The sequence below is a fragment of the Alosa alosa genome, chromosome 4, assembly GCF_017589495.1.
Source record: "Alosa alosa isolate M-15738 ecotype Scorff River chromosome 4, AALO_Geno_1.1, whole genome shotgun sequence".
NCBI classification, from domain to species: Eukaryota; Metazoa; Chordata; class Actinopteri; order Clupeiformes; family Clupeidae; genus Alosa; species Alosa alosa.
The window spans coordinates 17,261,988-17,288,319 of record NC_063192.1 but is presented as its reverse complement, the minus strand read 5'-3'; the positions used below and the strand labels follow the sequence as shown (position 1 = coordinate 17,288,319).

At 41.5% G+C, this 26,332-nt stretch overlaps 3 protein-coding genes across 18 annotated transcripts; 2 read left to right on the top strand and 1 right to left on the bottom strand.

The window, feature by feature from the left end:
• Positions 1-975: 975 nt before the first annotated feature.
• sort1b (sortilin 1b) lies at positions 976-16,569 on the top strand. The gene is made up of 20 exons (XM_048241285.1): positions 976-1,598; positions 3,461-3,520; positions 5,548-5,621; positions 5,758-5,860; positions 7,269-7,430; positions 7,748-7,821; positions 8,734-8,783; positions 9,043-9,170; positions 9,516-9,660; positions 9,757-9,912; positions 10,434-10,540; positions 10,710-10,812; positions 11,019-11,187; positions 11,562-11,752; positions 11,957-12,146; positions 12,363-12,479; positions 12,953-13,061; positions 13,323-13,435; positions 13,790-13,919; positions 14,144-16,569. The coding sequence occupies exons 1-20, from the start codon at positions 1,353-1,355 to the stop codon at positions 14,156-14,158; spliced, it is 2,442 nt and encodes an 813-aa protein (XP_048097242.1). The 5' UTR covers positions 976-1,352; the 3' UTR covers positions 14,159-16,569.
• Positions 16,570-16,636: 67 nt separating this feature from the next.
• Positions 16,637-18,458, bottom strand: ngrn (neugrin, neurite outgrowth associated). Its single transcript, XM_048241286.1, has 4 exons — positions 18,249-18,458; positions 17,721-17,993; positions 17,505-17,615; positions 16,637-17,360 (listed from the first exon to the last, which is right to left on the bottom strand). Exons 2-4 carry the CDS (start codon positions 17,936-17,938, stop codon positions 16,775-16,777), a joined length of 915 nt encoding a protein of 304 aa, XP_048097243.1. The 5' UTR covers positions 17,939-17,993; positions 18,249-18,458; the 3' UTR covers positions 16,637-16,774.
• Positions 18,459-19,007: 549 nt separating this feature from the next.
• nfyal (nuclear transcription factor Y, alpha, like) lies at positions 19,008-26,252 on the top strand. 16 transcript variants are annotated; one of them, XM_048241893.1, is made up of 10 exons: positions 19,008-19,117; positions 20,284-20,386; positions 20,644-20,730; positions 21,542-21,688; positions 21,941-22,072; positions 22,295-22,397; positions 22,514-22,683; positions 23,168-23,347; positions 23,786-23,896; positions 25,535-26,252. In XM_048241893.1, the coding sequence occupies exons 2-10, from the start codon at positions 20,312-20,314 to the stop codon at positions 25,595-25,597; spliced, it is 1,068 nt and encodes a 355-aa protein (XP_048097850.1). In that variant the 5' UTR covers positions 19,008-19,117; positions 20,284-20,311; the 3' UTR covers positions 25,598-26,252. The 16 variants fall into 16 exon arrangements, with proteins under 16 accessions (XP_048097850.1, XP_048097861.1, XP_048097854.1 ...); XM_048241897.1 differs by having other exon boundaries at positions 19,032-19,219; positions 20,644-20,727; XM_048241892.1 differs by having other exon boundaries at positions 19,032-19,219.
• Positions 26,253-26,332: the final 80 nt, after the last annotated feature.

Below are 26,332 nucleotides of genomic sequence, written 5' to 3'. Positions count from 1 at the left end.
ACTGCCTTGGATGGGCCTAATTGATAAATATGATTTACCCAATGGGTAATAAATAAGTCTATCAACACAGAAATTATAAAAAGGGTTCAGAGGGGCACATGCCATTGAATGACAGACCTGGTAGAATAAACAGACATCATGCTTACAACAGTATCACCCAGTGATAGTAGCCTGTACAGACAGTGAGGTAATGGACCATAGAGGGCCTTCAGTCTACAAAAGATACTTATATATAATTCTGTATAGGAATAACAAGGCACATGTATCACTCTGGGTATACAATTAATTAAATGAAGGTCATGGGTTACTTGTTAACATCTATACCACATTTGCAATGGCTTTTGTTTAAGATTAACAGTCGTATCATTGGTGCTATCGTTTTTAAATGATACATAGTCAGGCGCCAGTCTAGGCTACACTGAATCAGGATTAGGGAGAGAGCACTCTGGGTTTTAGTAAAGCTCGAGCATTTGATAATCCGTGGAAGCAATACCACGACACTGGCCAGATGCTACAGTGTATCATATAATAGCACTGGCTATAGGCCTACCTCTACAGAAGATACATTTATTGTAGTGGATTAATCAATTATGTTTTGGTACAACTGCTGATTTTTTGTGGCGTAGGCTATTAACATGAGTTTGGTAGTCTATTCAACTGTTTTATTCACATGGCAGTTATTGTATTAGTTCTAAAAGTATGAAATAATATTACTCTATGTCCCAAAGCATTCTTTGACATGTCAAGAGATGGGCTTACTTTTGCAACAACGCAATTAAAGCTAGTTTCAGTATAATTTAATGATGTAAACGCTTTAACAAGATTTGGTCTTTTACTGTCTATGGATTTGGTCCCTGACAACCAAACATGAGCGTTGCTTTAACCTGTGCAAACAAACAAGATGCAGACCAATCAAAATAAGAGCTTCGCTTGTCACATGAAGCAACAGCCAATCATTTACTCTTGCCTCCAAGATGCAGTCCTGTGTTTTAATATAGGGACTCATATTAAAGGGACATTTTGGCACCAATGCAACCACAATATTACTTTATGTAACATTTTCGTCGATTTATTCGAGGAGTACGTTTTGTTGAATCTTAACGCACAGTCGTAAATTCCTGTAAATTAATAGTATATTAGGAAATATCGTTGTGCATCAACGCGCCGCCTCGAAACGTAGCCTACCTTCTGACTGACCCGTCTCTACGATGAGCAGATCAGATAGCCCGCTGTCAGGAAAACTGTGTTTTTGTTGATGACATCTTCGGCCGCGCTGGAGCGACCTACAATTTACTAGCATTACATGGACATTTGATTCATCATCCCATTTGGATTTAGACAGCATTGGAATAATGGGGAGGCTGTGGTACTGCCTCTTAGTTTTTTTGTTACCCGTGGTGTTTTGTGTAGATTTCCGAGAGGGATCTACACAATCTTCACAGTCATCTTTTTTCGCGAAGAGTTCCCAAATGGGACAGCACCACATTGCAAGAAGATCACTTGGGCAAAAAGTTAATAGGAGAAGCACCGATGAAAAAGAAGACACCTGCAATGCTCTTCAGGGATACCAGACCAAGTTAGCCGACAATACTCACAACGTAAGTCACTGAATTGCTCATGCACCTGTGAAATCTTCACACATAGCCCATTTTTGTCTATTGTTGTCCTCTAGACTTAGCTTCGGCCTATTTCTTTTTTCCAAAGGTATGAATACGATAGGCTACGATACTTATTATGTTGTACAAGTGTATAGGAAGAATTAGCTCAACTTTGTTTCTCCTCTTCTTAAAACAGACAAAGTTTAAATGCCTATAATGCCTTAATATAGCCTACAGTTCACTAATAAAGAGCCAAAACGTTTGGTCGGGTTTTACATGAGTCAGTATAAGAAATAAAGTGTTGTTGTTGACGTCCTCTTTGGGGGTAGCACAATCCCACACGCAGTACATGGCTTAAGGGCGACTCAGATGGTCCAAACTCACTGCACTGGATAAACTTGTGTAACAACATACAGAACAGGCCTCCTGTCACGGGGTGGAGAATTGATCTAGAGCTTTCAGCCAGCAGCTAAGTCTGGCTGTCCTCTTGCCTATTATTCCACTATTGCCTTCACTGAATTCTGGAAAATACTTTGGCCTGCACGTTAAAAGTCATTATCCAATGTAGTGAGAATAGGTGTCAGATCATTCTTCATTAAAGATACTATTTTCTCTGATCCTCCCCTTATGTGTTTTCGAGTGGTTTGAGCATATTCTGCCAGTCATTCCTTATGCAGTGTGTGTATGGTGGTGTGGGACAAATTAGAGCAGACCTGCTTTAGGAGATTAGAGGATTTAAGTGTTTTATTCAGGGTAACAGATGCAGTGAGTGCACAGAGAAATTGAAAGTATTTTGGTCATGTCACGTTTCGGTAAGAAAACACAGAGTCAATGAAATACTTCTCAAGCACATGCATGCCTTAGGAGATCATTAAAAAGCTATATTGTGTGTGGAATGCAAATATTCTTTCTACCAAGATGCTCGCTGGAGTGCAATATATGGACAAAATCTTGTCTTAAAGCCATTTGTAATAATAAGGCATGAAATAGATATAGGGGCCCTTGTTGTGTATACAAATATTTGTTCAGCAAGTCTCACTTGGACAAACTCAAATTAATTTTTAAAAATAAGACGTGAATGTAGTGTGTTGCCATATCTTTATATTTTAAAATGACTGTCTCCAATGAGCTGTTGTAATGAGACAGGTTCATGGAAATCTAAATAGCTTTTTTAAACACCTACATATACTTCCTCATATTATGTTTAGGCAAAGGTCTCCAGCTAATGTTTTGAAGTATATTTTAGCTCAGTGACTTATTAAAGACAGAAATGGAATATAATTTTGTTGACTTCCTCGTGGGAAGGATTTTAAAAAACAACTTGATACTGGTTGTCATGGACATGACATGACCAGTTGTTCACTCATAAACCATGTTGGAAACTTGAAGGTATGGGAGTTGAGAAGTAGTTTAATTAATGTGAAGTTAAACATTCCCTCCAAATTCTCTTTTCAGTCTAAAATTCACTCAAAAGGGTACTTTTTTTGCACTTCGAATGCTGATTTTACTAGTGCCACAGATGAAAGGTATATTTCTCAAATCTTGCAGTTGTCTCATAAATGAGGCATGTAATGTGTGAACACTAAAAATAGCATATTATGACCATTTGGTAAAAAGTCATGCAACACAAATCAGGAAGGCAGGAAGCTTTGCATGTTTTAGTTTGTGCCTGTATTTCAGTATTGAAATTTGCAGAAGTTCCTTTTTGATCTTGTGCCAAATACTGATCAGGGGGCAACATCCGCTGGCATTTCCTGTAAAACCTTCCTGTCATGCATCCAGAAGTGTGAAATAAGTGTCAACATTTCAAAATGCTTTATATCCATACTATGTATTAACACTTTTGTTTTCATTTTCTGTAGTATTCTTTCAACGATCTGAGTGGCTCTGTGTCCCTTGCTTGGGTTGGCGATGGAACTGGGGTAAGTTCTCACTCTGTGGTTCACACTTTCCTGTTTGTTCATTGCAGCTCTCTCTCACTGAGACACGCACCTGCAGCTTCTATAGCAGTCTACTAAGCTTCCTCAGCTCTGAATTTGACATGGAGCCCACTCTGCCATTCTTTAAGAATGTCTTAGGTCTGCTGTTGGTGAACAGCCCTTATTTGTCCCTTACTTGTCCCTTACATGTGACTGTAATTGGAGCATTTCCTTACAGGCACAGTGTTCTCAAGTGATCCTACACATTTATTCTGTGTCCTGGACTTTTTAGAGTGAAGCATTTACCGGTCTTCGCTAATTGGGCTCTTTGCATGAGAGTCAAGATATTCAGATTTTGCAGTGAAACTACAGTGGGGTGTAAAGTCGACCCTCTCATTCACACCTGCAATCATATTGGCCCCAGTATTGAACAGGTTTGCCAACTCTGTGTCTTGCAGGCCCTCAATGCTCTTAATGCTCTCCCATGTGAAATTTAGCGCCTATGTGTTTTTTCACCAAATAGTGCTTCAAACAGTGACATCATAAGACAGGGTTGGCTTGATTCAATTGGGAAATCACAAGATCACCAAGATGATGTTGTTTGGTGCATCTCATTCAAAGGCTGTATTGTGTTGTGAACAGCCCGTGTTAAAAGATAGCCATAAAAAGCTAGTGGATAAATGGAGGACTGTCACACAGTCAGGATAAGTCAGGTAATAGTGATCTATTACTATATGACACCTATTATCAAAAAGGTGTGCCATGATGGGGAGATATAGTTTTACTTTTTCTTTGAAAAGTCTCCATATCCCAGATGCCCTTGTGCTGTTCTGTGGGAGCACCAAGCATAACAACCTTGGCCTAGCAATGACTCTCAAGGCTCCACTAACTGCTAGTGTGCTCTAAGGCAGTCACTTTGTATGCTAAGTGGGTAATATTTGGTTTTGCACTGTTTTTCTGAATAACTGTACGACTGATTTTGCCATGGTCATAAATGCGTGCAGTGTGTAACATTGAGGCCACAGGTGAGGAGATGGCAGGGAGTTGTCAACAGACAAGCTGAGGCAGCTAGCCTAGCGCAGCCTTGGAGAGCTGTGCGAGCAGCCTCAGCTCTGACTACTGCCGTTTCCTCCTTTGTGAACTCCTTATTGTAAGGGAACCGGTTTTGTGCCTTCAGTAAAACAAACGGCTTCACTGAACCGAACAAACTCTTGAGGAGCACTACACTAAAACACTAGGAAAAATGTGCTCTAGTGACATTACAAGCCAAGCATCCCCTTCCTCTGTTTTGCCTGTATGCATTGGTGCCTTTCCTTCCATGTGTTAGTACTGCTAATAGAATACAGTGAATACAAACGTTCACCACTGAAGAGCAGCACACTGAGAGTAGCCCTGAAACAAAGTTTTGGTCAACGTGAACTTTGTCAGGAAGTGAATAAAGACTAGCCATTTTTGGCATAGTTTATACCACTTTGATTATTCCCAAGAGATGGGCTCTACCCCCTGCAGAGTGAGTAAGAGGAAGGCAAGAGAGCCTTTACCACGAAAAATGTCTGTGTTCTTAGGGATATCGAGGGAGTTTTGATCTGTGCAGACAGATGAAGGAAGGGAATGCGTTCCCCTTTACAAATGAAAAAATTATGGTGGCTGCACATGTGGATTTTCTGCTTTCAGAAATGAAGAAATATGAAGGTTCCCCGTGTGGTTTTTCTGCCTTTAGCTTTCCGCTGATTTGATAGGCATTCCACTCTCTTGATGGCTCTGATCAAACCTTGTGTATTGTCCTAAAGATACTCGACCACTACTGTGTAGGATGCTCTTATTTTCTATTTCTTGTAGGGAGTTAGCAGACTGGCTTTAAGCAGTGCCACTACCATAGAGCGTATCCCTAGGGGCAGACATGATTTCACCCACAGTCATCGCACCACTGGGAGAAAATTCATAAACCTTCTACTGAGATGACATCATTGTTTCCGGAAGGTTCTGTAATCCTTGTCTGAATGGTGCTGTTTGTCTTCTCCACTATACAGGTTGTCCTGGCTCTGACAACATTTCAGGTTCCATTATTCATGCTAAGGTTTGGTCAGTCCAAACTATACAGAAGGTAATGAGCATTTCTTTTCTGTCTCATTTTAGTGATGAGTGGTTTTATGTTATGCTTATGTCTCAATAATGATACTTTCAACTTCAAGTCTATTTTGGTTTATGGTATTTGGTTCTTCTGTCTGCTCCTGTACTAGTGAGAACTATGGGAAATCCTTCCAGGATGTCACAGACCTCATCAACAACACCTTCATTCAAACAGAGTTTGGCATCGCTATAGGTCCTGAAAATTGTGGGAAGGTGAGGATGATGTCGTAGGTACATAAACTATGGTGTTTATTATGACCGCCGCTAGCGAAGCGGTCATATAATGATTGTCAATTTTTTAAAAATTTTTTTCGTCATCTACTTCCTGAATTTTTGGTCAACGATACCCGGGACACCGAAACACCGGTACACATGAAATTTGGTGGGTATGTAGCCCCACTAGACTTTTACAGAAAATTTTCGTTTCGTCCCCGGAGGCCACAGTTACAGTTTTGTCATAACTCCCTGATGCATTTTTGCATTTAGAATAGCCAGAGCATGGATATCTCAATCGGAAAATTAAACAATATCGGGTGCCTATGGACTAGGCTGGGTGAACCCAGCCTGATCTGCCCGCTATTTATTTTTTGATTTCTTAAAAGATTGAGCTTGGTCTGGTGAAAGCCAGACTAGCCATGGACCTCAGTTACACAATGCAAGGGAACATGAATCAGCCTATATTTGCACGAACAATAACGGACAACAGCTCTTCAACTTTGGCCCGTTAAAATGTGTAGGAACAGTCTGGCGACACATTTCATCAAGGCCCATTTGGACATGTCAGTTATTTGGACCACTGGTTAGATGTAAACCAGCATTTCGTTTGTTACTTAATTTGTGCATTAACAATAACGTTTCAGACTACTGTTACTTAATTTGTGCATTGACAATAAAGTATCACATGAACTAAAGATGACTAAAATCTTATGTAGAAGAAAAAACATTCACAAAAAATCCATCCATCCAAAATGACCTTTGTTTTTGATAGCTGTTGAAAACGGCATGGAACTGACAGAGATGTTTTTGTTTATAAATAAATAAATAACATTATGCTGATACCTTTTGCTTTTCCCAAATACAATGTAGCCTACAGGTGTAAGTGACCTTTCATCAATCCAGTTGCAATGGATGAACTGTGATGAACTGCCCTACTTGAGATTGTTTAGAGATTTTAAAGGTTTTATAACAATGCTACATCTTCTTTGGCTATTCTACAATCTATTCACCTTTTCAGCACCAGTAGGCTACTTTCTGTGCAGCCGCACACACACACTCAGGCATGCCAAACAAGCGTACACAAAAGTTTCAAGAGTGGGGGATGGAGTAAAAGATGGAGACAAATTGAAGTGTGATTTATTTTCGCGGAACGGATGTACAGGACTGAGCGGCGGTCATATTTTGTACCGCTATGTGGTACATCTAGTTTGCAACATTTCAGTTCAAATATTTATACACATTTCAACATTTCACAATAGATTGACATCAGTTATTGGTACATGCAAAAATGTGTAGTCAAAAGATTTAATTTGTTTATTCAAACCATATGTAAACCATGATGTGGTCATCTGTGTGAGTTGAAGTTTGTGAATACCTGGTTCATTTTCCCACTGTGTTTGCTCAGGTGATTCTCACTGGGGATGTGTCGGGAACTTCAGGGTCAAGGATTTTCCTCTCATCAGACTCTGGAAACAGCTTCAGTCATGTTGACCTGCCCTTCCATCCCATGGTGCAGATCATGTACAACCCACATGATCCCAATGTTCTAGTTGTCATAAGCAACAAGGTAGCGCTTCACCCACACCTGTCTAAATAGTGGAATTCCCTCATACAGGCATCAGTTGACTCAAACATAACAACATCTGAACTCTGTCAGTTATGTTTAATGATTGTTTAATGGGAGATAATCAGTCACGGTCCTTATCTAAATTATGTTACTGCACATTTTATTGCTAAGTAGTTGACACATGCTAAAGTTGTAGACTTTGTGTAGAAAGCAGTGAAGCTGAATACTAATTTGTAGTTTCTGTGAATGTGTGTAGGTTTATTAAATCAGTGTGATATGTCATGTAGGTGGCCTAATAACATCATCATGTTTTTCAGCATGACCTGTGGTTGTCAGAAAACTTTGGTTCAAACTGGAGGATGATCCATTCAACTGTCTGCCTCATGAAATGGTAAGATCCAGAAAGCCTGCTGCAGTTGACCATCACTGCTAATTTTCAGTGGTGATACAAGCATGTCACATAAAGCCCAGATCACTCTGTGTCAGCTCTTTACTGGATTAGCCACTGACCAAAATCCTATGCTGAAGAACGCTCAGTGGAACGAACCTTGACAAAATGTGGAAATTGGGTTCTTGACTGTCAAATAAACCTTCTAGCAGAGCCTGGCCCCATTTCTCTATTTATGTTCTGTGCGGGTTGATATGACTGCAATGTTTTCTCAGGCATATTTATAGACACATAGTGAAACTCGCTCCTTTTGAATGCTTGCTGTATCGCACTTAGAACCCTTAGCCTGTGGGAAATTGGGTCAGACAACGCCATAACTAGGGTGGGAGTTCCTGGACCAAACAGGACAGTTTGCACAAGGTGTGAGTTTCAGTAGGGCAAGGTTGCACCGACACCCATGTGATAAGCAGCTCACGTGACCGACAGCGCTCAGGACTCCAGAGTGAGCCGCTAAAAGTTCCTCTTAGGTTAGAGGGAAGTAAATAGTGAGACATTTGTTTTTACTGCAAGAGGCATTTTTGCGGGAGGGGAAATGCAGCACGAAATTCTTCTTGCTGAAATTATAGAAACACAGGTTGTCACCCGGGCCTAAAATACCCACTTTCGTCTAATTAATGTGTATTTTTGTGTGTGTCCGTACTGACATGAGTGTTTTTACTTACAATGATCAAATTACTGCAACTGAAAAGTCAGATTAAGCACATTTCTCATATTTGATAGTCTTCACATTTCTCATATTTGATAGTCTCTCTCTCATCATATTGATTTATACTGTCAGCTGAACCCAGAGCCATATAGAATTTGTTATTTATGTATATACTCTTTAACACTCTTACATCTTGTTCATTCTTCAAGGGGGATTGACAAGACCCTGTTCTTTACCACAAATCTCAACGGATCTTGCTGTGAGTGAGATGAAAAGTGTAACGAATTCACATATGCGTAGTTTCTTCCATGTTGTTAAAATTACTGCAGGTCTCAGAGGAAAAGTGGTGGTTGGCATATGCCAGTCCTTGAAAGAGCACAGTATTATTTAAATACAAGCAATAGTTCTTGTGGTTGTTACTCAAAGTTGTTTTGCACTGTTGAGATAACTTTGTCTCTCTGTCTCTGTCTGTCTCTCTCTCTCTGTGTGTGTGTGTGTCTCTCTCTTTCTCTCCTCAGATGACCGAGGAATGCTTGTGCTGAAAAAGACGTCAGATTACGGGAAAACTAGTAAGACCATTGCCGAGAAGATCTACTCCTTTGGAATTGGTGGACGCTTCCTGTTTGCCTCTGTCATGACTGGAAGTGTAAGTTTCGTATAGTTGTGCCAGTGCATGCACTGTGACTTTGTAACCATGTGTGTCATTAGTATTTAGACAAAATCACATTCACATTTGTCACAGTGTGATTATTTTGCCCTAGCTTTTATAGCTGATTGGTTTGTGTGTGCATTAAGTAGTTGTGGGTTCAATTCCCGGCTGCCACTGTTGTACCCTTGAGAAATGCACTTAAACCCAAGTTGCTCTAGGGAGAATGGCCCTTGTAATAATTGTATATTATCATATGTAATTCGCTTTGGATAAAAGCGTGAGCCAGATAAATAAGTAAAAAAAACTAAGGATATGTTTTAATGGTTACTGTATGTCCCACAGACCAACATGCGAATGATCTACGTGTCATTAGACCAAGGAGAGGTGTGGAATATGGCCCAGCTTCCTGCTGTGGGCCATGAACAGTTCTACTCTATTCTGGCAGCAAACAACGACATGGTCTTCATGCACGTGGATGAACCGGGTGGTCAGTCTTCACTTTCCTTCTTCTTCTGGAATATTCTTTTTGTTTCTACATTGTATCATGCGTATCATAAATAAAGTGCTCTCTTTTTTCCCTCAGACACAGGCTATGGCACCATCTATGTGTCAGATGACCGGGGCACGGTGTACTCCAAATCTCTAGAGCGCCACCTGTACACCACCACAGGGGGCGAGACTGACTTCACCAACGTCACCTCCCTCCGCGGAGTCTTCATCACCAGCATTCTGGCTGAGGGTAGGACTGCTTATCTTAAGATAGAGGACTAATGATCTGTTTAAGGAAACTCTCAGCCCCACTGCTTTTTTTTACTCAAGGATGACTGTCCATCAGATAAACGGACCTGTGCTTGACGTTGTATGCCTTTCTTCTACCAGTTTCTTTTCCCATGATGCAACATTTTTTACGAATGGCAGAATGTTTACCAGGACCCATGTTAGAAGTTCCCATGGTGGCCCTTGTAATGACCTATGCTAGAATGTGACAGAACAGAACAAGTATAGCAGAGGGAGTTCTGTTAAGTCATTGCAAGCCAGTGCTGTGTCATATTGTGACATTGAGTGATTATACACAATATAATAATGTTTATCCTCATTTTTAACTGTTAATGTGTGTGAGTCAGGCCCAAACAGTTTATATTTTATACAGTTCAGCAGATGTGTTTTGTTTGGTTAAACTTAAGCATGACACTTAAACCTGTAATGTGTAGATGGCGTATTGTCAGATGCATGTAATGCCTGTTTTCCTGTGTCCTGTAGATGGGTCTGTGCAAAGTGTCATGTCCTTTGACCAGGGAGGAGAGTGGGTTCCCATCCAGAAACCTCTAAACAGTCAGTGTGACTCAACTGCTGCAGACAAGGAGAAGGTAAGGCGCCCTATGGTTACGCTCCATTCAGGGTGTTGCTCTTTAAAAGATAGATGTTTGACATATTATGGCAATATTATGGCCAGCACTTGTTCTCCTGTCTGTGTGCTACATAGCACATTTGCGTTCGTACAAGTGATTTGACCCTGAGCGGTATCTCATCCTGCAGTGCAGTCTACACATCCATGCGTCATACAGCACCTCCATGAAGCTGAATGTGCCTATGCTGCCCCTCTCCGAGCCCAATGCAGTGGGACTCATCCTGGCTCACGGTACGAAACTTCACCAAACTGAACACCACAATCACTCTTCCTGTTATACATCGGTAATGTATTACCCAGCTCCAGTCTTATCTAGAGTTTACCTTTTCCTAAACAAACAAGGTGGAATGTATTTGAATTCGTGCTTATCTTTATTACACTGTGTGAGTGTGTGTTAGTTCATCCTGGACAGTTTCATTTCTTCTGACTGGTTGCAGGCAGTGTGGGCGATGCCATCTCTGTGATGACGCCGGATGTGTATGTGTCGGATGACGGCGGGTACTCGTGGCAGAAGGCGCTGAAAGGCCCCCACCACTACTCCATCTTGGACTCGGGGGGCCTGCTGGTGGCTGTTGAGCACAGTAACGAGCCCATCTCCACCGTCAAGTGAGCACCAGCCTAAAAGTTTACTGTGACAGACGATTTCCACAAACAATCAGCCTCTGACACTGAGAACTAGACTGCAGATGGTTGTAATTAATTTGAAGACTACACAAACATTGTGCAGAATCATTAAAGATATAAGAAAAGGACACGCATGAAGTAGGAAAATAAACAGAACTGAACACATCAAAGGATTCAAAGGACACTATACTAAATATAACCTCTTGGATTATCCATGAAAGATATACAAATGTGTCTGTTTATTCTGAGGTCGTTATTATGTTACGTCTGACTTAACTAACACTATTGTATGAGCGTGTATGTATATGCATGTGTAACATCCTAACTCGTGTGCATCTGTGTTTTATTTTCTGCAGGTTCTCTACTGATGAAGGTCAATGCTGGCATGTGTACAACTTCACCACTGACCCAATTTACTTCACTGGCTTGGCGTCGGAGCCTGGAGCACGCTCCATGAATGTCAGCATCTGGGGTTACCGAGACTCTTTCCTCAGCCAGTACTGGGTCTCCATCACCATCGACTTCAGGGAGCTTCTGACACGGGACTGTACGTTAGCACTGCTTGATTCCAAGCTAATGCCATATCTCTCTGTCAACTGTGCACACATGTCTATCTATATAAATAAAGCTTCAAATGTTCAATTATATAATGTTTATTTGTAGTATAAATAATATAAAGAAGAGCTTTATTTGTATTATTAGTAATGGTTGCTTTACAGAAGTCTGACTCCTTTTTTGTTTCATCATCCAGGTCAGGATAATGACTATGTGCAGTGGCTGGCTCACTCTGATGACATCAGCGATCCCAATGATGGATGCATGCTGGGGTACAAGGAGAGGTTCCTGAGGCTGCGTAAAGACTCAGTCTGCTGGAATGGACGGGACTACACAGTCAACAAAGAGCACACGCCCTGTCCCTGCACTCTGGATGACTTCCTCTGGTAGGCCCCTTACGCAAACCCACCACCACCCCCACACTGACCTCGAATGTCACCCTGTCCTCATCCTTGGCTAAAATTGTCAATCATGTGTCATTTCTGTTTGATGATTGAATTCTCATTGCCACTGAATTTGGTAACTTGATTATGTATTTTGACAACATTTTAATCTATGTTACCTGTGTTATCAGTTGTTAATGTGCAGTGTCTCTTTCATAGTGACTTTGGCTACTACCGTGCAGAAAATAGCTCGGAGTGCGTGGAGCAACCTGACCTCAAAGGCCATGTACTGGAGTTCTGCCTCCATGGCAAGAAAGAACAGCTGCAGACCAGTGGGTAAGACTTCCTCCTTTTAACCTTGATGTCTACAAAGCCACAGCTACCGGATCTCCATCTGCTTTATCTACAGGAAATGAGTGGGAGGAGAGTTGCTGGTCAAATCCGACGAATATCACACTTATGTGGGCCTTAGATTCCTGTGCGTAAGGCCATTCCAGGCACGGAAAGGGTATTTGAAAGGGTAGCTTAATGTGCTCAAAAGGTTAAATCTTAACTGAAGGTAGGAAATAAAACTTGAGGTCAGATACTGTAGCTCCTATGGTTTCATGATTACCATTGGTGGAACAAGAGTAAGAGTAGATAGCCGATGGAGTGGAGGACTGATTGCCGGATCTTTGTCAGAGAGGAGCCATGTTCTTCTATAACACATATTTGGAATACGGGTTCCATTCATCTTTCCGTATTTGTACTGGTTAATCGTTAACTCCAAATGTTGGATGACCTCCGTGTATCTTTTATTATGTCTCCAGCTACCGGAAAATTCCAGGTGATAAGTGTGAGGGGGGAAAACAGCCGGAGCGAAAGGAGATTGACCTGAGCAAGAACTGTGTCAGTAACCTCATAGACCCAGAGCTGCTGGTGAGTCTATGCAGGCTTCTCAGGCTTTATTATAAAATACAATTTTCAAATTGTAAAAGTTAAGTGTTTTTTGTATTGATCTCATTGTCTGTATTGTCTATTGTCATTTTATCCCCCTTGCCCAGGGACCACAAATGTAAATTAGCCATATAGCTAACTCTGCAGGACCTGAACTGTACATGGCCTCTGACAAAATGAATGTCAAATAATGGACTTTTTTAAGAGATTAATGTCTGTCTCCCTCACTTTATCCCGTAACAGAAGGACATCCACCCCTCCAGCTCTGCTCCCATAATCGCCACTGTTATTGTCATTCTGGTGATCAGCATTGCAGCTGGAGTTCTCTTTGTGAAGAAATATGTCTGTGGAGGAAGGTGAGCCTGCCATACCTGATTATAGTCACCAATCACCTCATGAGCTATGTGAAACATGCAGACACCTTAGACCCTCAAGTAAAAAATCTTTAAAACTTAGAGGCTTTCAGATGAATAAAAGTTCAGATTGCATATCAAATATAGGTTGTGGATATTTTTGAGTATGCAAGTGTGAGTCCTTTCTGTGTGCATAATGCAATAGTTGATCTATTTACTTGATATAAATACAAAATAAAAGTAGTTCGCTATTTCATAATGTTTATGTAAGGTCCCATCAATTAAAGTTGTCTTGGTCAGTACATGTTAGGAGTGTGCCGTGCGCTTTGACAACAGGACTTACTTTGTTCCCCACAGGTTCCTGGTACACAGGTACTCTGTCCTGCAACACAATGCAGAGGTCAATGGCATTGAGGGTGTGGATGAGCCATTGGACACCAATGTGGCAGCACCTGCCAAGATTGAGTTCCACGATGACTCAGATGAGGTAGGACTCTTATGAACACATTTAACCTCTCTCTCTTTACAGCTGTGACAAAAAATCAACTGTGCTGTAACCATCACAGTTTTGATCAACAGCATTAAACTTAGCCATACATTTAACAGGTCCATAACTTGTGTCTTAATGACCCTGTATCCATCACTATGTATTTGCTTGCCTTTTGTAATGTATATTTATTGATTATTCACTATTGTACTATATGTATTCAGGACCTTCTGGAATGAGGAGATCTCGGTTTGCTGCAGGAATCTGAGAGACGTTTGGTGTCTCATCTCATCACAGTGCAAGGCTACTCTCTCCTCTTCGAGCACACTGTCATTTCCTGCAGATCTAGCCTTCATTAACCCCCATCACCCACTTCCTGCTTTGATGCTGATGCTGATGGATAGGATGCCTCCATTTGCACGGCGCTCAACAAAACGGTATCCATGTGAACCTTGTAGTGACAGGTGTAGTAACTGTAGGCTGAGCAACCGGAGCATATTTCAGTGGTAAGCGCTCTTAGTTGTAAGTCTTACTTGTCTTATAACATACAATGCTCTGGCCATTAAATAGCCTTAGTTGCTGAAATGGCCTTAAATTAAACAAACAAACAAACTTACCTGTTTTATCTTTTATGATCAATTTTTGGACAGCAGTTGTAAAAACATCAATTTGGCATGGGAAGTCATTTGGTCTGGCAAATTGTTAGGTACTATTGCAGATTCATATCTTTATACAAAAACGTGTGTTCATGGGTGCAGATAAACTAATTTGTTAAAGGCAGTCTTTCTTTTTACCTTCTTGTCAACCTCAAAATTAGTTTTCTCTAGGGGTCCTTACATACATATTTACATTTACTTCCTTATAATCCACCAATAATATGGACAAATGTAATATTTTTTCCTCCTCTGTGAATTGATTTGAATATTTTAAGAGGTTCCTTTATTTTGGTTTAATATTTATTTTGGATTAACATCTAGGAACTTCCAACTTCTTACCTAACTACTTACATAGAATAAGTGTTTAGACAGCCATATTTCTAATGTAATAAGCAATACAGTGCTTAGATACAGTGTATCAGCAAAGCAAGCTTACCAAGCTGGATTTGGTCAGTTGTTGTCAAAAGACATAACTGTGAATAATTTGATACTGTTTGTGGCTGCACAAGTTTATGTAAGACCCCGTAAGGAGAGTATTTTCAAAGGGTATTGGCTAGAATTTAGGCACTTGATTGGGCCTCATTTTGTAAAATGCAATCTTGTCTTCTATTAGAGAGAATACATTTGAAGGAAACATGAGTAAAGGAATGTAATGGAATACTTTTATTTGATAGGCTGTGTTTATATTCATAAAGAAGTGTGATGTTTTTTGTAGAGGGCATCATTGTTTTAAATTCTAACAAAACATTGTCAGTAACAGCAATTTTGCACCAGAATGGTTGATCAGACAGCACAATAGCTGTTGAGCTGCATGTTTGTTAGGTGAGCCATTTCTCAATCTTTTTTCTTTTTCCCACTTCGTTTCCATTAAAAAAAAATGGCAGAAAGTGCATGTACACATTTTGATGTATCTTTTAACGTTCCTTCTACATTTTGAGATATAGTTTAGTATATTGTGTCCCCCAATTGAACTACATGTTAGAAGTCTTCCTTACAATTCCTTCCCATGCCTAGTCTATTTTTTCATTGTTTGAAATGGAATTAAACACATGAATAGTCATTTAGGCTAGTGATTAATGTGACTTAGATACTCCAGTAGAGAATTTCCCTGTCAGCTTTCATTAATGTATGTTAAGACCTCCAGTGCAAAAAAAGCTCTGCCTCCACTGCACAGGTTTATACTGCAGATCATATACATTTTCCTGACGAGAGAATACCCACTGCAAGTATGTACACACTACTGTCTGGATATGTTCAAACAAGTGCCTAACATGGAGGTATAGTTTGTGCCTTCACAAGTGGTGTAAAGCTCATGTTAAATAATTGATTATGGGTATCAGGTCTTTGTGCCCATCCCTTGTATTCAGTTTCCAATGGAACTTGTCTTGTTTGTCACACATACTGTAGAGGGCTTTGCGTTTAAAGCTAAGACCAGTACCTCATTTGGTCTGCCTCACTGAGTTTCCTTGTAAATATTGGCCAACCCAAAGTCATACGACTACTGCAATTTTAAACAGTTACCTGAGAACTGGGCTTGGCTTTGTAAACCCAAGAAGCAATGGTCATGTCATCAAAGATGGCTTCTCGTCTGCCATTTTAAAAGCAATATTTTCTGACTGCCATTTACCCAATTTATAACAGTGGCAGCCTAGAGATCTGATAAGATGAACATAAGCTAATCGAGTTGTAGCTCCATGGTTTCCTAGTGACAAACCAGTTTATGTCCCATTATTTGCACAATAGGTCCGGTTGAAATGATTGCTGTTGGTGTGTTGGGCTAAAGGGTACATATACAAGATGCTCCTAATTTAACTGGATTCTGAAGTGTGGTGGTTGTCTTGCGGTTTCGAATCAATGTACATAGCATTAAATGTGACAGCTCTGTAAATATTCAGCTGCTCCAACTTTGTATCAGCTGCTCTTGTTCTGTATATTGAAAAGAATTTGCTTTGGTTGAAGAAAAAAAAATAAATAATGTGTCCCTTTTGTGCTGATTTTGCTTTTGTCTCAAAATAATATTTGTCTTCATCTTTTTCAAAACAAAATTGAGTATAATTGTAGTCACATGAAAGTGTTATTTATTTTTAACTATGCCAAGTCTTTGAGGAGTGTTTAATATTGTTGCCCTCACAAATGTACAATTTACACATTCAAATGCAAAGCATTCTTGGTTCTGTTTTACATAACATGCTACAGTATTCATACCCGGTACAGAAAGTTACCTTCTGCGTCAAAATATTCACTCCCCTTCTGTACTACTGGAATATGTTCTTCAGTCATAGTATGTGCAACGTCTTGTAATTCTGCATCTGAAAAAGTAACCCTGTCCCAGACCTCTCCATCTTCAGAATAATCAACATCATCTTCCTCCTCTAACTCCACTGACTTTACAATAGTTAAAGTCTTATCTTTGTGATGTGTGGGCACCATGCTATTCAAATGGTCTGTTGACCGTTGTGGGGTCCCCAGAGAAATAGCAGTGGAGCTTTTACTGTCCACTTTAATCATTCCTTTGCTTTGACTAGCCACCAGGGCTCCTGTGGTTCCTAAGGGAAGTGTAATCGGGGTGCTGTTCCTGGGCAGTAACCTGGGCTGAACCTTAGTCCCGTCTGCAAGAGATGGTTGCTGTTGTTTAGCCAACACCATTTTATCTTGCTTCAGTTTCCGCTCTGGGCTCGGAGTGAATTTACTGCGGAGTATTCTGGAAATTTCATCTGGAGTGACTGAGAAGCCCTCAGCGAGCCGCTCTATGGTCCACTCCTCTGGAGACTCCCGTTTTAGAAACCTGGTGTAAAAAAAAGCATAGCATGCAAGTGTTCAGGAGGTCACTAAAATGGTGATGTTTTGTGCAGTACAGAGAACATGGAGAAACATTATGGTATATTTATGTATCCATTTCACATTATTCCTGTAAGTACAAGTGTCGGACCTGATCTGTTCAATTGCTTCCCATGTGAGTGTCCTTATTGGGGCTCCATTTGGCCTCAACTGCCTATGGATCTTGTGGAATTTCAAGGTTTTCATTATTTTCTTCTCCTCTCTGTAAGCAAATACCATACCATCAGACATACTATGGAATTAAAGCATCCACAGCCTATATAAAACAATATTCCTTACAGTTATTAGATTTGACTAATATACTTACTTGATCACTGCCTCAATCTGTGCATCCATATCATCCAGACCAAAATCCTCCTTATTAATCTCCTGCTTTCGTGTATATCTGTGATTTGAGGCATGACTTCTCTGACTCCATACACGCAAATCATGCTGGGCCAGCCTTGAGGTACACACTGGCATTTTAAGTGGGACATTGCCGAGCTTGAAGGCCACAAAGCAAAACACTCTTGTAGGCATGGCCATTGTTGTACATCAGCTGGAACCCCGTGGGCCGGAAGGGTGTGATTTATACTTAACACTGAAATAAATGAAAGTTTGTACACTTTAGCATTCCGTTTTCATCGACACAGGTTTAACATTAACAGCTGAAGCACTGTCTGGCTTTCAGGTGACAGGATGCTGAACTATTGAACTACTTTGCTATTATAGTCAAAAGCTGTTGTTATAACATTGCCTTAATGTATTTGACGTTAAACTTTGCATGGCCTTACTCTGTTTGGCCTAAATTAATTCGTTAAATGAAGTAGGCTAACTTAGCCTACCTGCAACGTACCTGTCTGTTATTATCCATACAACACGGTAAGCGAGGTAACGAGGACGGTAAGGATTGCAAACAAAAAAAAAAAAGAAAAAAGATCAAGACGTTGAAATGTCGTTAGACTAACCAGAACATAAATGATGATCAATTGGCTATTCTGATAGCAGGGGAAGTTAAGAGGTAAACCAAGAAACGCATGGGTTAGGAAATACCAAAACTCATTTTTGTTACGTACTTCCGCCTTTTGTGGAAATACGTTACACTTCGGGGCGGGGCCTTTACGGTTTATGGGCGGAGCAACTTGGTCAGTAAAGAAGCAGAAGTATCCTGGAAGAAACCTTTGCCACAGCATCAAATAATTGGTCATTCCTCATGATCTCTGCACATACAAGTGGGCCTTAGGTTATACGTTTATCGCGCAGACTCTACATCCAACATATTCATTGAATGTGTAAAATACACAATGTGAACAATGTTGTCTGACATATTTTTTTGCAAATAGATGAATAATATAAATAATGTTTTTACGTTAGATTATATCTTATTTAACTGGACCAAAGGCTGTAATCTGCGCCTCTAGCAGTTGAACTCAAGTTGACGACAACGAAATGCGTTACATAGTTGCAACAGTTGTGTAGAACATTTTGTCTCTGTGTGAACTTGGAACACTGTATCAACTCCCTTGAGGTAGTTGAGTGTTGTGCATTGTGCCATCCGTCTTCTATTTCAGGTCAGTCTTCGACAGTCACGTGACTGACAAGCCTGCCCTGCCCCTTTGTTGGCTGGGTTTCTTATTAGCGCCATTTTCTCTGCACACTCTGATGATTGGGTTTTTGAGATCTACGCTGGAGCCAATCAGAGGATAACCGGACAGCAGAGAAACGGTAAAGGGTGCACGGCTTGAAAGGGATGGTAGCTGACAACACGGATTGGTTTGTCATTGACCAACCAAATTACTAATTCTGCAAAATACAGAAATTGAAACGGTAACGTGAGACGAATACAACCTCGGTGTGCTAGACCAACACAGGCGTTGAAAGTGAAGCTCACTGAAATGCCATGGGTTAGCAAGCAAAGTTAGCTGTAAATTACAAGGTAGCTAGCTAGTTAGCTAGACGTGTCGTTGTTCCTTTGTTTGGGGGGGAACAAACGGGTAATGTTGAGCCGTACTAAACTGAGGTCCCATATTGAGCTAACCATTTATCAGTTGGGTTTAGACAGATCTCCGCGCTGATGTTAGCCAACCTGACGATAACATACCCATCGTTCTTTTTCTACAGCTAAGTCTAACGATATTCGAAGGTATGGTTGTGTTGTTTCACAACAAAAAGGCACTAGTCTTTCATCTAACAGTTACTGGTAGATGTGGCCTTACGCGGCAGCCCCAACATTCTCTCAGTCATACCAAAAGGATAATCTTTGTAACTTCCCAGGAAACATAACGAACGTAATGCTAGCTGATGAAGATGGCAATATTACCTAGAACTAACTTACGTGATTTCTTGGAAATAATAAATCGCAAGATTCCAAGTATCGTCAGTGTTGACGTACTTCGTCCAATCATGCTAACTAGCAATGCTATCATTGTATGTTAGCTATTAGCTAGAACTCCTTTCAGCTACACGCCTGAGTTGAAACTACTATTGTTGGGTTCCTTTGATTCAAGTTTCTTTACAAGTATCTTTATGGGGTGATGGAATTTCCATGGTGACTTGTAATAATTCTCTGCTTGTTAGTAGGCAGTTTCTACCTTAATTGTACCATTTGTGAAGGTAGTTGACTGACGTAAGCTACCAGGTGCAGTGTGGTGGCTTTCTAGTGTTGAGTTGTTGTGATCATCGGGTGAAGTAAAGGCCTTTCATTTGACAGTGACAAACCAGGTTTCTCTCTCTCTCTCTCTCTCTTTGTCTCTCTCTCAACCGAAGACATTTATTGTACAGAAATGAAATTAGCTCGCATCTTTTGGACTAAATTAAACCTTCAAAAACGTAGTGTTTGGCTTTCTTGATGCTAGAACTCGCCTTTGCAATCGAATTTCACCTTCTCACAGGTAGAGGAGAATCCAGACGTGCGGTGACATGGAGCAATACACTACCGCCAACACTGGGGAGCAGATCGTGGTGCAGGCAACCAATGGACAGATTCAGCAGCAGGTATGATAAAAAGAAACTTGTTGAAGAGAAAGTAATGTCAACAGCTACTCAGACAGCAGTATCTACTGAGTGTTTGCATTTTGAGTGTTGCTTGAGATTACTTGAGAGGCAACTGACAATCAGTGCTTTATTACTAGATGTTTCATCTGATTCTGCAAGTGTTTCAATGTGTTGGCGGTGTTTTTTTTATTTTATTTTTTTATGGTGGCTCATGTACTCCTGTGGGCTGCACTGAGCTAACGTGCCATTGTCTGCAGGCACAGGGCACAGTGACTGCTGTGCAGCTGCAGACTGAGGCACCTGTGGCCACGGCGACAGGCCAGCAGGTGCAGACACTCCAGGTAGTGGTGTGAACTCTGACCTCCAGCTCTGCCTTTCTGCATGCACTCTCTATATGTGCTGTGAGCCAGACCAGCATGCTTCAGTATCCTGTTGTGACCCCACCACGAGGACATGGTTAGACATGCTGCCGAAAGAGAGCTATGTGAGCTTGATGCCATGTGGCTTCTCTTTTCACAAAGAGACTCTGAATTTAAATTTTAACTCCTGTCACCAGTTCCTGACAATTGTGTAGTGACATATGCACTCGCAGTGTTTCGGCATGCTTCTCCTCACCCTCTTGTGTGAAGTACATGGTATCCGTTCGACCTGCAGCATGGTCACTCATGTCATGGATCAAAATCTGTGTACGCCGCATCTGAACATGCTGCATGTGTGTGTGCTGTTGGGTCGCCATGTCTTGCACCATGTCTTATCATAGTTTTAGATGTACAGTACGGAATAGTCCTCTCTAAAGACAGGCCATCAAAATTCCGCCTGCCTGCCAGCTACTAGAGAAGCTAATTTAATTTCCAAGTGCTTTGAGACGTAAACATCTGTGGCACATTGAGACTGGATGTTTCCTGTAACAGCTGAAAATAGCCATTTTGAATTAGAATAAGCATCTTTTAAAAAAAGCTGTTTTTACCATCTATTCATGACCTAACTCCTACACGCAGGTGACGGGCCTAGACTGAGCTGGTAACCCTGAGCCATAACACATTACTCCGCTGTGTGTCTCTCGCTTTCACGTGGTGCCGCTGCTGCATGTGAAGTCAACCCACCACAGTCCACTGTCAGGTCCTCCTAACCTTCCTCAATGTCCCTCCTTGGCAGGTCCAAGCCCAGCCCCTGATGGTGCAGGTGAGTGGCGGGCAGCTCATCACCTCCTCTGGCCAGCCCATCATGGTGCAGGCCATGCCCGGAGGCCAGGGCCAGACCATCATGCAAGTCCCAGTGTCTGGAGCGCAGAGCCTACAGCAGGTAAGCCAGTGGTCTGCCATTGGGTGCGTTCGTCTTCTGGTAGCTGCTTACAACGCTGGCTTAAAGCAGTGCATGCTGGACTTCATACAGTGCATTTTTCGCGTTGTGTGAATCCCAGCATGCATGGCTTTAAGCCAGCGCTGTCAGCGGCTACCAGAAGACGAGCGCGACCATTTTCTCCAGACCCCCAGCCTCTTGGCTGTCCCTCCTACTTTTCAGTTTCTGTCATTGGTCATCTTCCTCGCCTTGTAGATCCAGCTGGTGCAGCCGGGGCAGATTCAGCTGCAGGGAGGGCAGACGCTGCAGCTGCAGGGCCAGCAGGGTCAGGCACAGCAGATCATCATCCAGCAGCCACAGGCTGCCATCACTGCCGGCCAGAACCAGGTAAGGCTCGTTTTATTGTGGTGGTTAGGGTTAAGGTTATGGTTAGGGTTAGGTGCCTTGAAGTCGAAGGTCGCAGTGTTGCCTTGAAGTCGACGGTAGGGGCTTAAAACACCATCGAGCGTAAGGCTGACTCAGTCCTTCTTGGGAAACGCCAACCTGCTGTGATCAATGTTGTTGATCTTTAATGTCCTGTCTGAATCTGTATGTTCTTTCATTTTAAAGGGACAGCAGATCACTGTGCAGGGGCAGCAAGTGGCTCAGACGGCCGAGGGCCAAACCATTGTCTATCAGCCTGTTAACGCAGATGGCACCGTCCTGCAGCAAGGTATTTACATACAAGGAGTTTTGTATATATTTTATAGTTTGTTTAATACTCAAATGATTGCTTTTGGTATTGTATTTTTTTTCTTTCAAAGTTAGTGAAGGCTTTTTTTTCTACAGGGATGATCACCATCCCAGCAGGAACCCTGGCAGGCACACAGATTGTGCAAGCAGGGGGCGCCAACACCTCCACAACCAATAGTGGCCAGGGCACAGTCACAGTCACGCTGCCCGTCTCTGGCAACATGGTCAATGCGGGGGGGATGGTCATGGTAAGACCTTCCCATGAGGTACCTTGAATATTTTTACATATACATTTAGTAGTAATTCACCAAAACTGGGGATGACCTGGAGTGTAGCACAACAATGTAATACATAATCACTTAAAATCTCCTTTCTCTCTTCTCATGGTGTATATCTATCACTACTGGGTTTGGCCTGGGATCTTTAATTTTTAAATCTTTCATTTCCATGCAACATTTTTGTTTCTCATATTAATTATTTAATATCTTCTCGTCACTCTTTTTACTACTTTCTTGTTAATTTCAGTGCTATTTTTAAGCTATTGGATTCTATTCAGTAAAGTAATCTCTTCCTTTCACTTCAAGTAACAACAGCCTCCTTTCATGACTTCTAGGTGTCACTGTCTCCACACTGTCTTGTGACAGTGCCATTCCTTAAAAGCTCTAAACTCTAGAACATCTGATTAAGCATAAGTGAATTAAGCCAAACCTGTCTCTCCCTCTTTCTCTCTTCTGCTCTGTCCCTTGTCAGATGGTGCCTGGTGGTGGCGCAGTGCCAGCCATCCAGAGAATTCCCCTGCCAGGAGCAGAGATGCTAGAAGAGGAGCCTCTCTACGTCAATGCCAAGCAGTACCACCGCATCCTCAAGAGGCGGCAGGCCCGGGCCAAGCTGGAGGCTGAGGGAAAGATCCCCAAGGAGCGGCGGGTGAGTGTGAGTGGGCCTCTTAGGATGTGGGTGGCGACTATTGTCTGCACTGGGTGCTAGCTTAAATGGCTTAAATAGATCCCATTTCAGGAATCTCACTAATTATAAGCCTTGGCTTTCAGGTGTTCAGAATCACACAATTCACACAATTTTTTTTTTTTTTTACTGGCAGTTTTGTGGAAATGCACTACTGCAGCATGTAGACTTTACACTGCCATATGTCCAAATTATGTATGTAATCACATTTATGCTTTCAATAGGAAACTTAAATTAATAGATCAACTGATGGCCTTTTTAAGCTAGCACTCATCAAAATCTAGGTTATTTGAGTAGTCAACAATCAAAAAGAAAGTTGCCTGACCATTTTGATCATTCCTTTATAGTGCTAACTTTGCATGTGCAACTGTATACATCATTGTGTGTTTTCGTTCTCTTCCCTGACAGAAATATCTCCATGAGTCACGCCACCGCCACGCCATGCAGCGCAAGCGAGGTGACGGCGGTCGATTCTTTTCGCCCAAGGACAAGGAGGAGATGGCCCTGGCCGCCTTGCAGGTGAGGCACCAGCACAGGCAGCAGCAGACGAGTGGTGTGAAGCAGGAGCAGGATATACACAGAGCAGTGGAGTTCTGCTCGCAGTGGCTGCCTCAAGGCACCCCACCTCTGGCTTAGCTCTCCACCCCCTCCCCGCCCCCCCCATCCCCTCCCCCCACTGTGCTTAAGCCATGACATGCTGCCCAGAGTCTTTGCTTAGGCAGCATTCATGGGTGTGCAGCTATTTCTGTGGCTTGGAGAGAGTTTTTTTTTTTTTTTTTTTGTTTTGTTTCTTTTTTTAATTTTTATTTTTTTCAAAAGACTGTTTTGAGCACAGCACCACACTGGCATGCGCCATGGGCCAGTAGGAGGTTCTGGGCGGATCCAGCCCCACATCTCGTTAAGAACCTCCAACTCACTGCTATGCAGTCTGGCCCAAGGGTTATAACCTGCGTCATCCAACTGTCTCTGGATCAGCTCCTCTTTACTCCAGGCACTTGAATCTACAGCCCCTGTTCAGAGAAGTCATGTTCACCTTGTAAGGTGACATTTAAATATAAAGTGTTGAATGTATCAGATAACCCATTCATTGTGCACATAGTCTAGAGCAAGAATTAAACTGGAGTTTCCATGATTTTTCCTGTTTTTAAAAATGATAAAATTGTATGTTAAATTCTTGTAAGACTCGAAATGAGAGAGGGGTCATATTGTGTACATTCACTATTGAGGTTGTGGTTGATTTCTTAATTTAACTTAAGGTGCCAGCATTGCAGATATCATAGAATGGCCACAGCCTTAACCACAGGCAACGTCAGCTGCTTCGAAGCTCTGCTGTTTTCACTCTTTGCTGCCAGTGCTGTTTGGGCACAGAGTTCTTTGCTCACGTTTGTTTTATAAAAGTTTTTGCTCTTGCTTTATTGTGTATTTTTCCCCCCAAATTATTGCATGTTCATATGGCGAAGTTGTAGGAAATGTTGATTGAGAATAACTGATTGCCTTCATCTAATCTCGTGCTTGTTTGTCATCTTACTCCTTTCTGTTACCATTCATTGGCACACATTTGCCATTCTGTCATTCCATGTTTTCATTTGATCTGTTTTTTGTTGTTGTCATTAATTCATTAAATAAATGACAATACAGAACATGCCAACTTTCAACTTTTTTCAAATCAGTAATTGGTTATCATTTAACAAGACTCTTTAATTTTTATCTTCATGCTTTGTTGCTTTGCTTTAGCTTGGCTTCATTAATTCTCTCCCTGTCCAATGCCCTTTAGTCTGCAATGCTCACTATTCTCCTGAGTTACGCTTTTATGTCCAAAAATACTCATATATTTTAAGATGTGACGCTAGTCATTGTCTGATTCAGACTTCAGTTTTTCCAGGATGTTTTGTTGGTGACTTGAAGTCCTTGGTAAAAAAAGGACCAAATAGGCTATATTTAAAGTGTGTGTGACCCATACTCGTTTTTGATTATTTTATCAGAAGGACTTCATCACATGGTACTTATTTATGAAAACTGTACCTACCTCCCAAGATTGAATTCAACAAAGGGGACCCAAAAAAATGAAAGAAAGAACTGAAGCTCAAACCTGCATAACCATACGCCTATGTGAGCGTGGGTTAATTGTAATGATCAACTTGCTTCTTCCACCCACAGGAGCAGCAAGACTCGTCTTCCGCTGGAGATGAGACTGTGGCCCAGATGATCCGGGTCTCATAGGGAAACATCCATCAGTACAATACCATGAGTCTGCAAGTCTCTCATTACCTTGACGATCCCTCACCCTTCCTCCTTAAACATCCAATCAACTGAGAGCTATTGAGAACTGAAAATTTAGATTTTCCACACCGTTCTTTCACAGAGGAAGTGTCAAATAGCATTTATCGGGGTGACCGAAGTACATGAAAGTTCAAACTTCAAATAGTCCTTCCTGGCCCTCATCCTGCTTTGTTTGTACAGGTCTTGTTAACCGTAGAAATAAATGAGGTGACAAGGATACCTCTTGGGATCCAGGTTCAGTACCTCATGGGGAGCAAGGACAGGCTCTCAGCTGGTGTGTGTGTGTGTGTGTGTGTGTGTGTACACTATTTCCTAAAACAGGAAAGACTTTTACACAAATATTTTGATTACAATTGTAGATGTGTAGGATATTAAAAATGTTTCTGTTTCATGTTTCTCATCAACTCCCCAGCCCCAACATGTGGCACTACGTGTCTTCCATGTTTTGTTAAAATTGCAGTTTTTTTATACTTATTTTGCAGGCCATCTATAAAAATATGGATGAGGGCAAATGAATTGATGCATATTTGTTAGGATTATGTTTTATGCTGTCTTTATATAATATATTTTAATTAAACGTCATGTGTTCATGAAAGTCTTCTGTGTTGAGTTTTCACTTTTACATTGAGTGCTCTCTTATGGGAATTTAATGAGAATTTCACATGGAATATGTTC

Coding starts and splice junctions, on each gene's coding strand:
- sort1b (XM_048241285.1), top strand. CDS start 1,353: ATGGGGAGGCTGTGGTACTGCCTCTTAGTTTTTTTGTTACCCGTGGTG. Junction 11,188..11,561: donor GAGCCCATCTCCACCGTCAA/GTGAGCACCAGC, acceptor TATTTTCTGCAG/GTTCTCTACTGATGAAGGTC. Junction 13,062..13,322: donor TCATAGACCCAGAGCTGCTG/GTGAGTCTATGC, acceptor ATCCCGTAACAG/AAGGACATCCACCCCTCCAG.
- ngrn (XM_048241286.1), bottom strand. CDS start 17,938: ATGGCCATGCCTACAAGAGTGTTTTGCTTTGTGGCCTTCAAGCTCGGC. Junction 17,616..17,720: donor CAGATTGAGGCAGTGATCAA/GTAAGTATATTA, acceptor ATTTGCTTACAG/AGAGGAGAAGAAAATAATGA. Junction 17,361..17,504: donor GAAGCAATTGAACAGATCAG/GTCCGACACTTG, acceptor TTTTTACACCAG/GTTTCTAAAACGGGAGTCTC.
- nfyal (XM_048241893.1), top strand. CDS start 20,312: ATGGAGCAATACACTACCGCCAACACTGGGGAGCAGATCGTGGTGCAG. Junction 21,689..21,940: donor GAGCGCAGAGCCTACAGCAG/GTAAGCCAGTGG, acceptor CTCGCCTTGTAG/ATCCAGCTGGTGCAGCCGGG. Junction 23,897..25,534: donor TGGCCCTGGCCGCCTTGCAG/GTGAGGCACCAG, acceptor TTCCACCCACAG/GAGCAGCAAGACTCGTCTTC.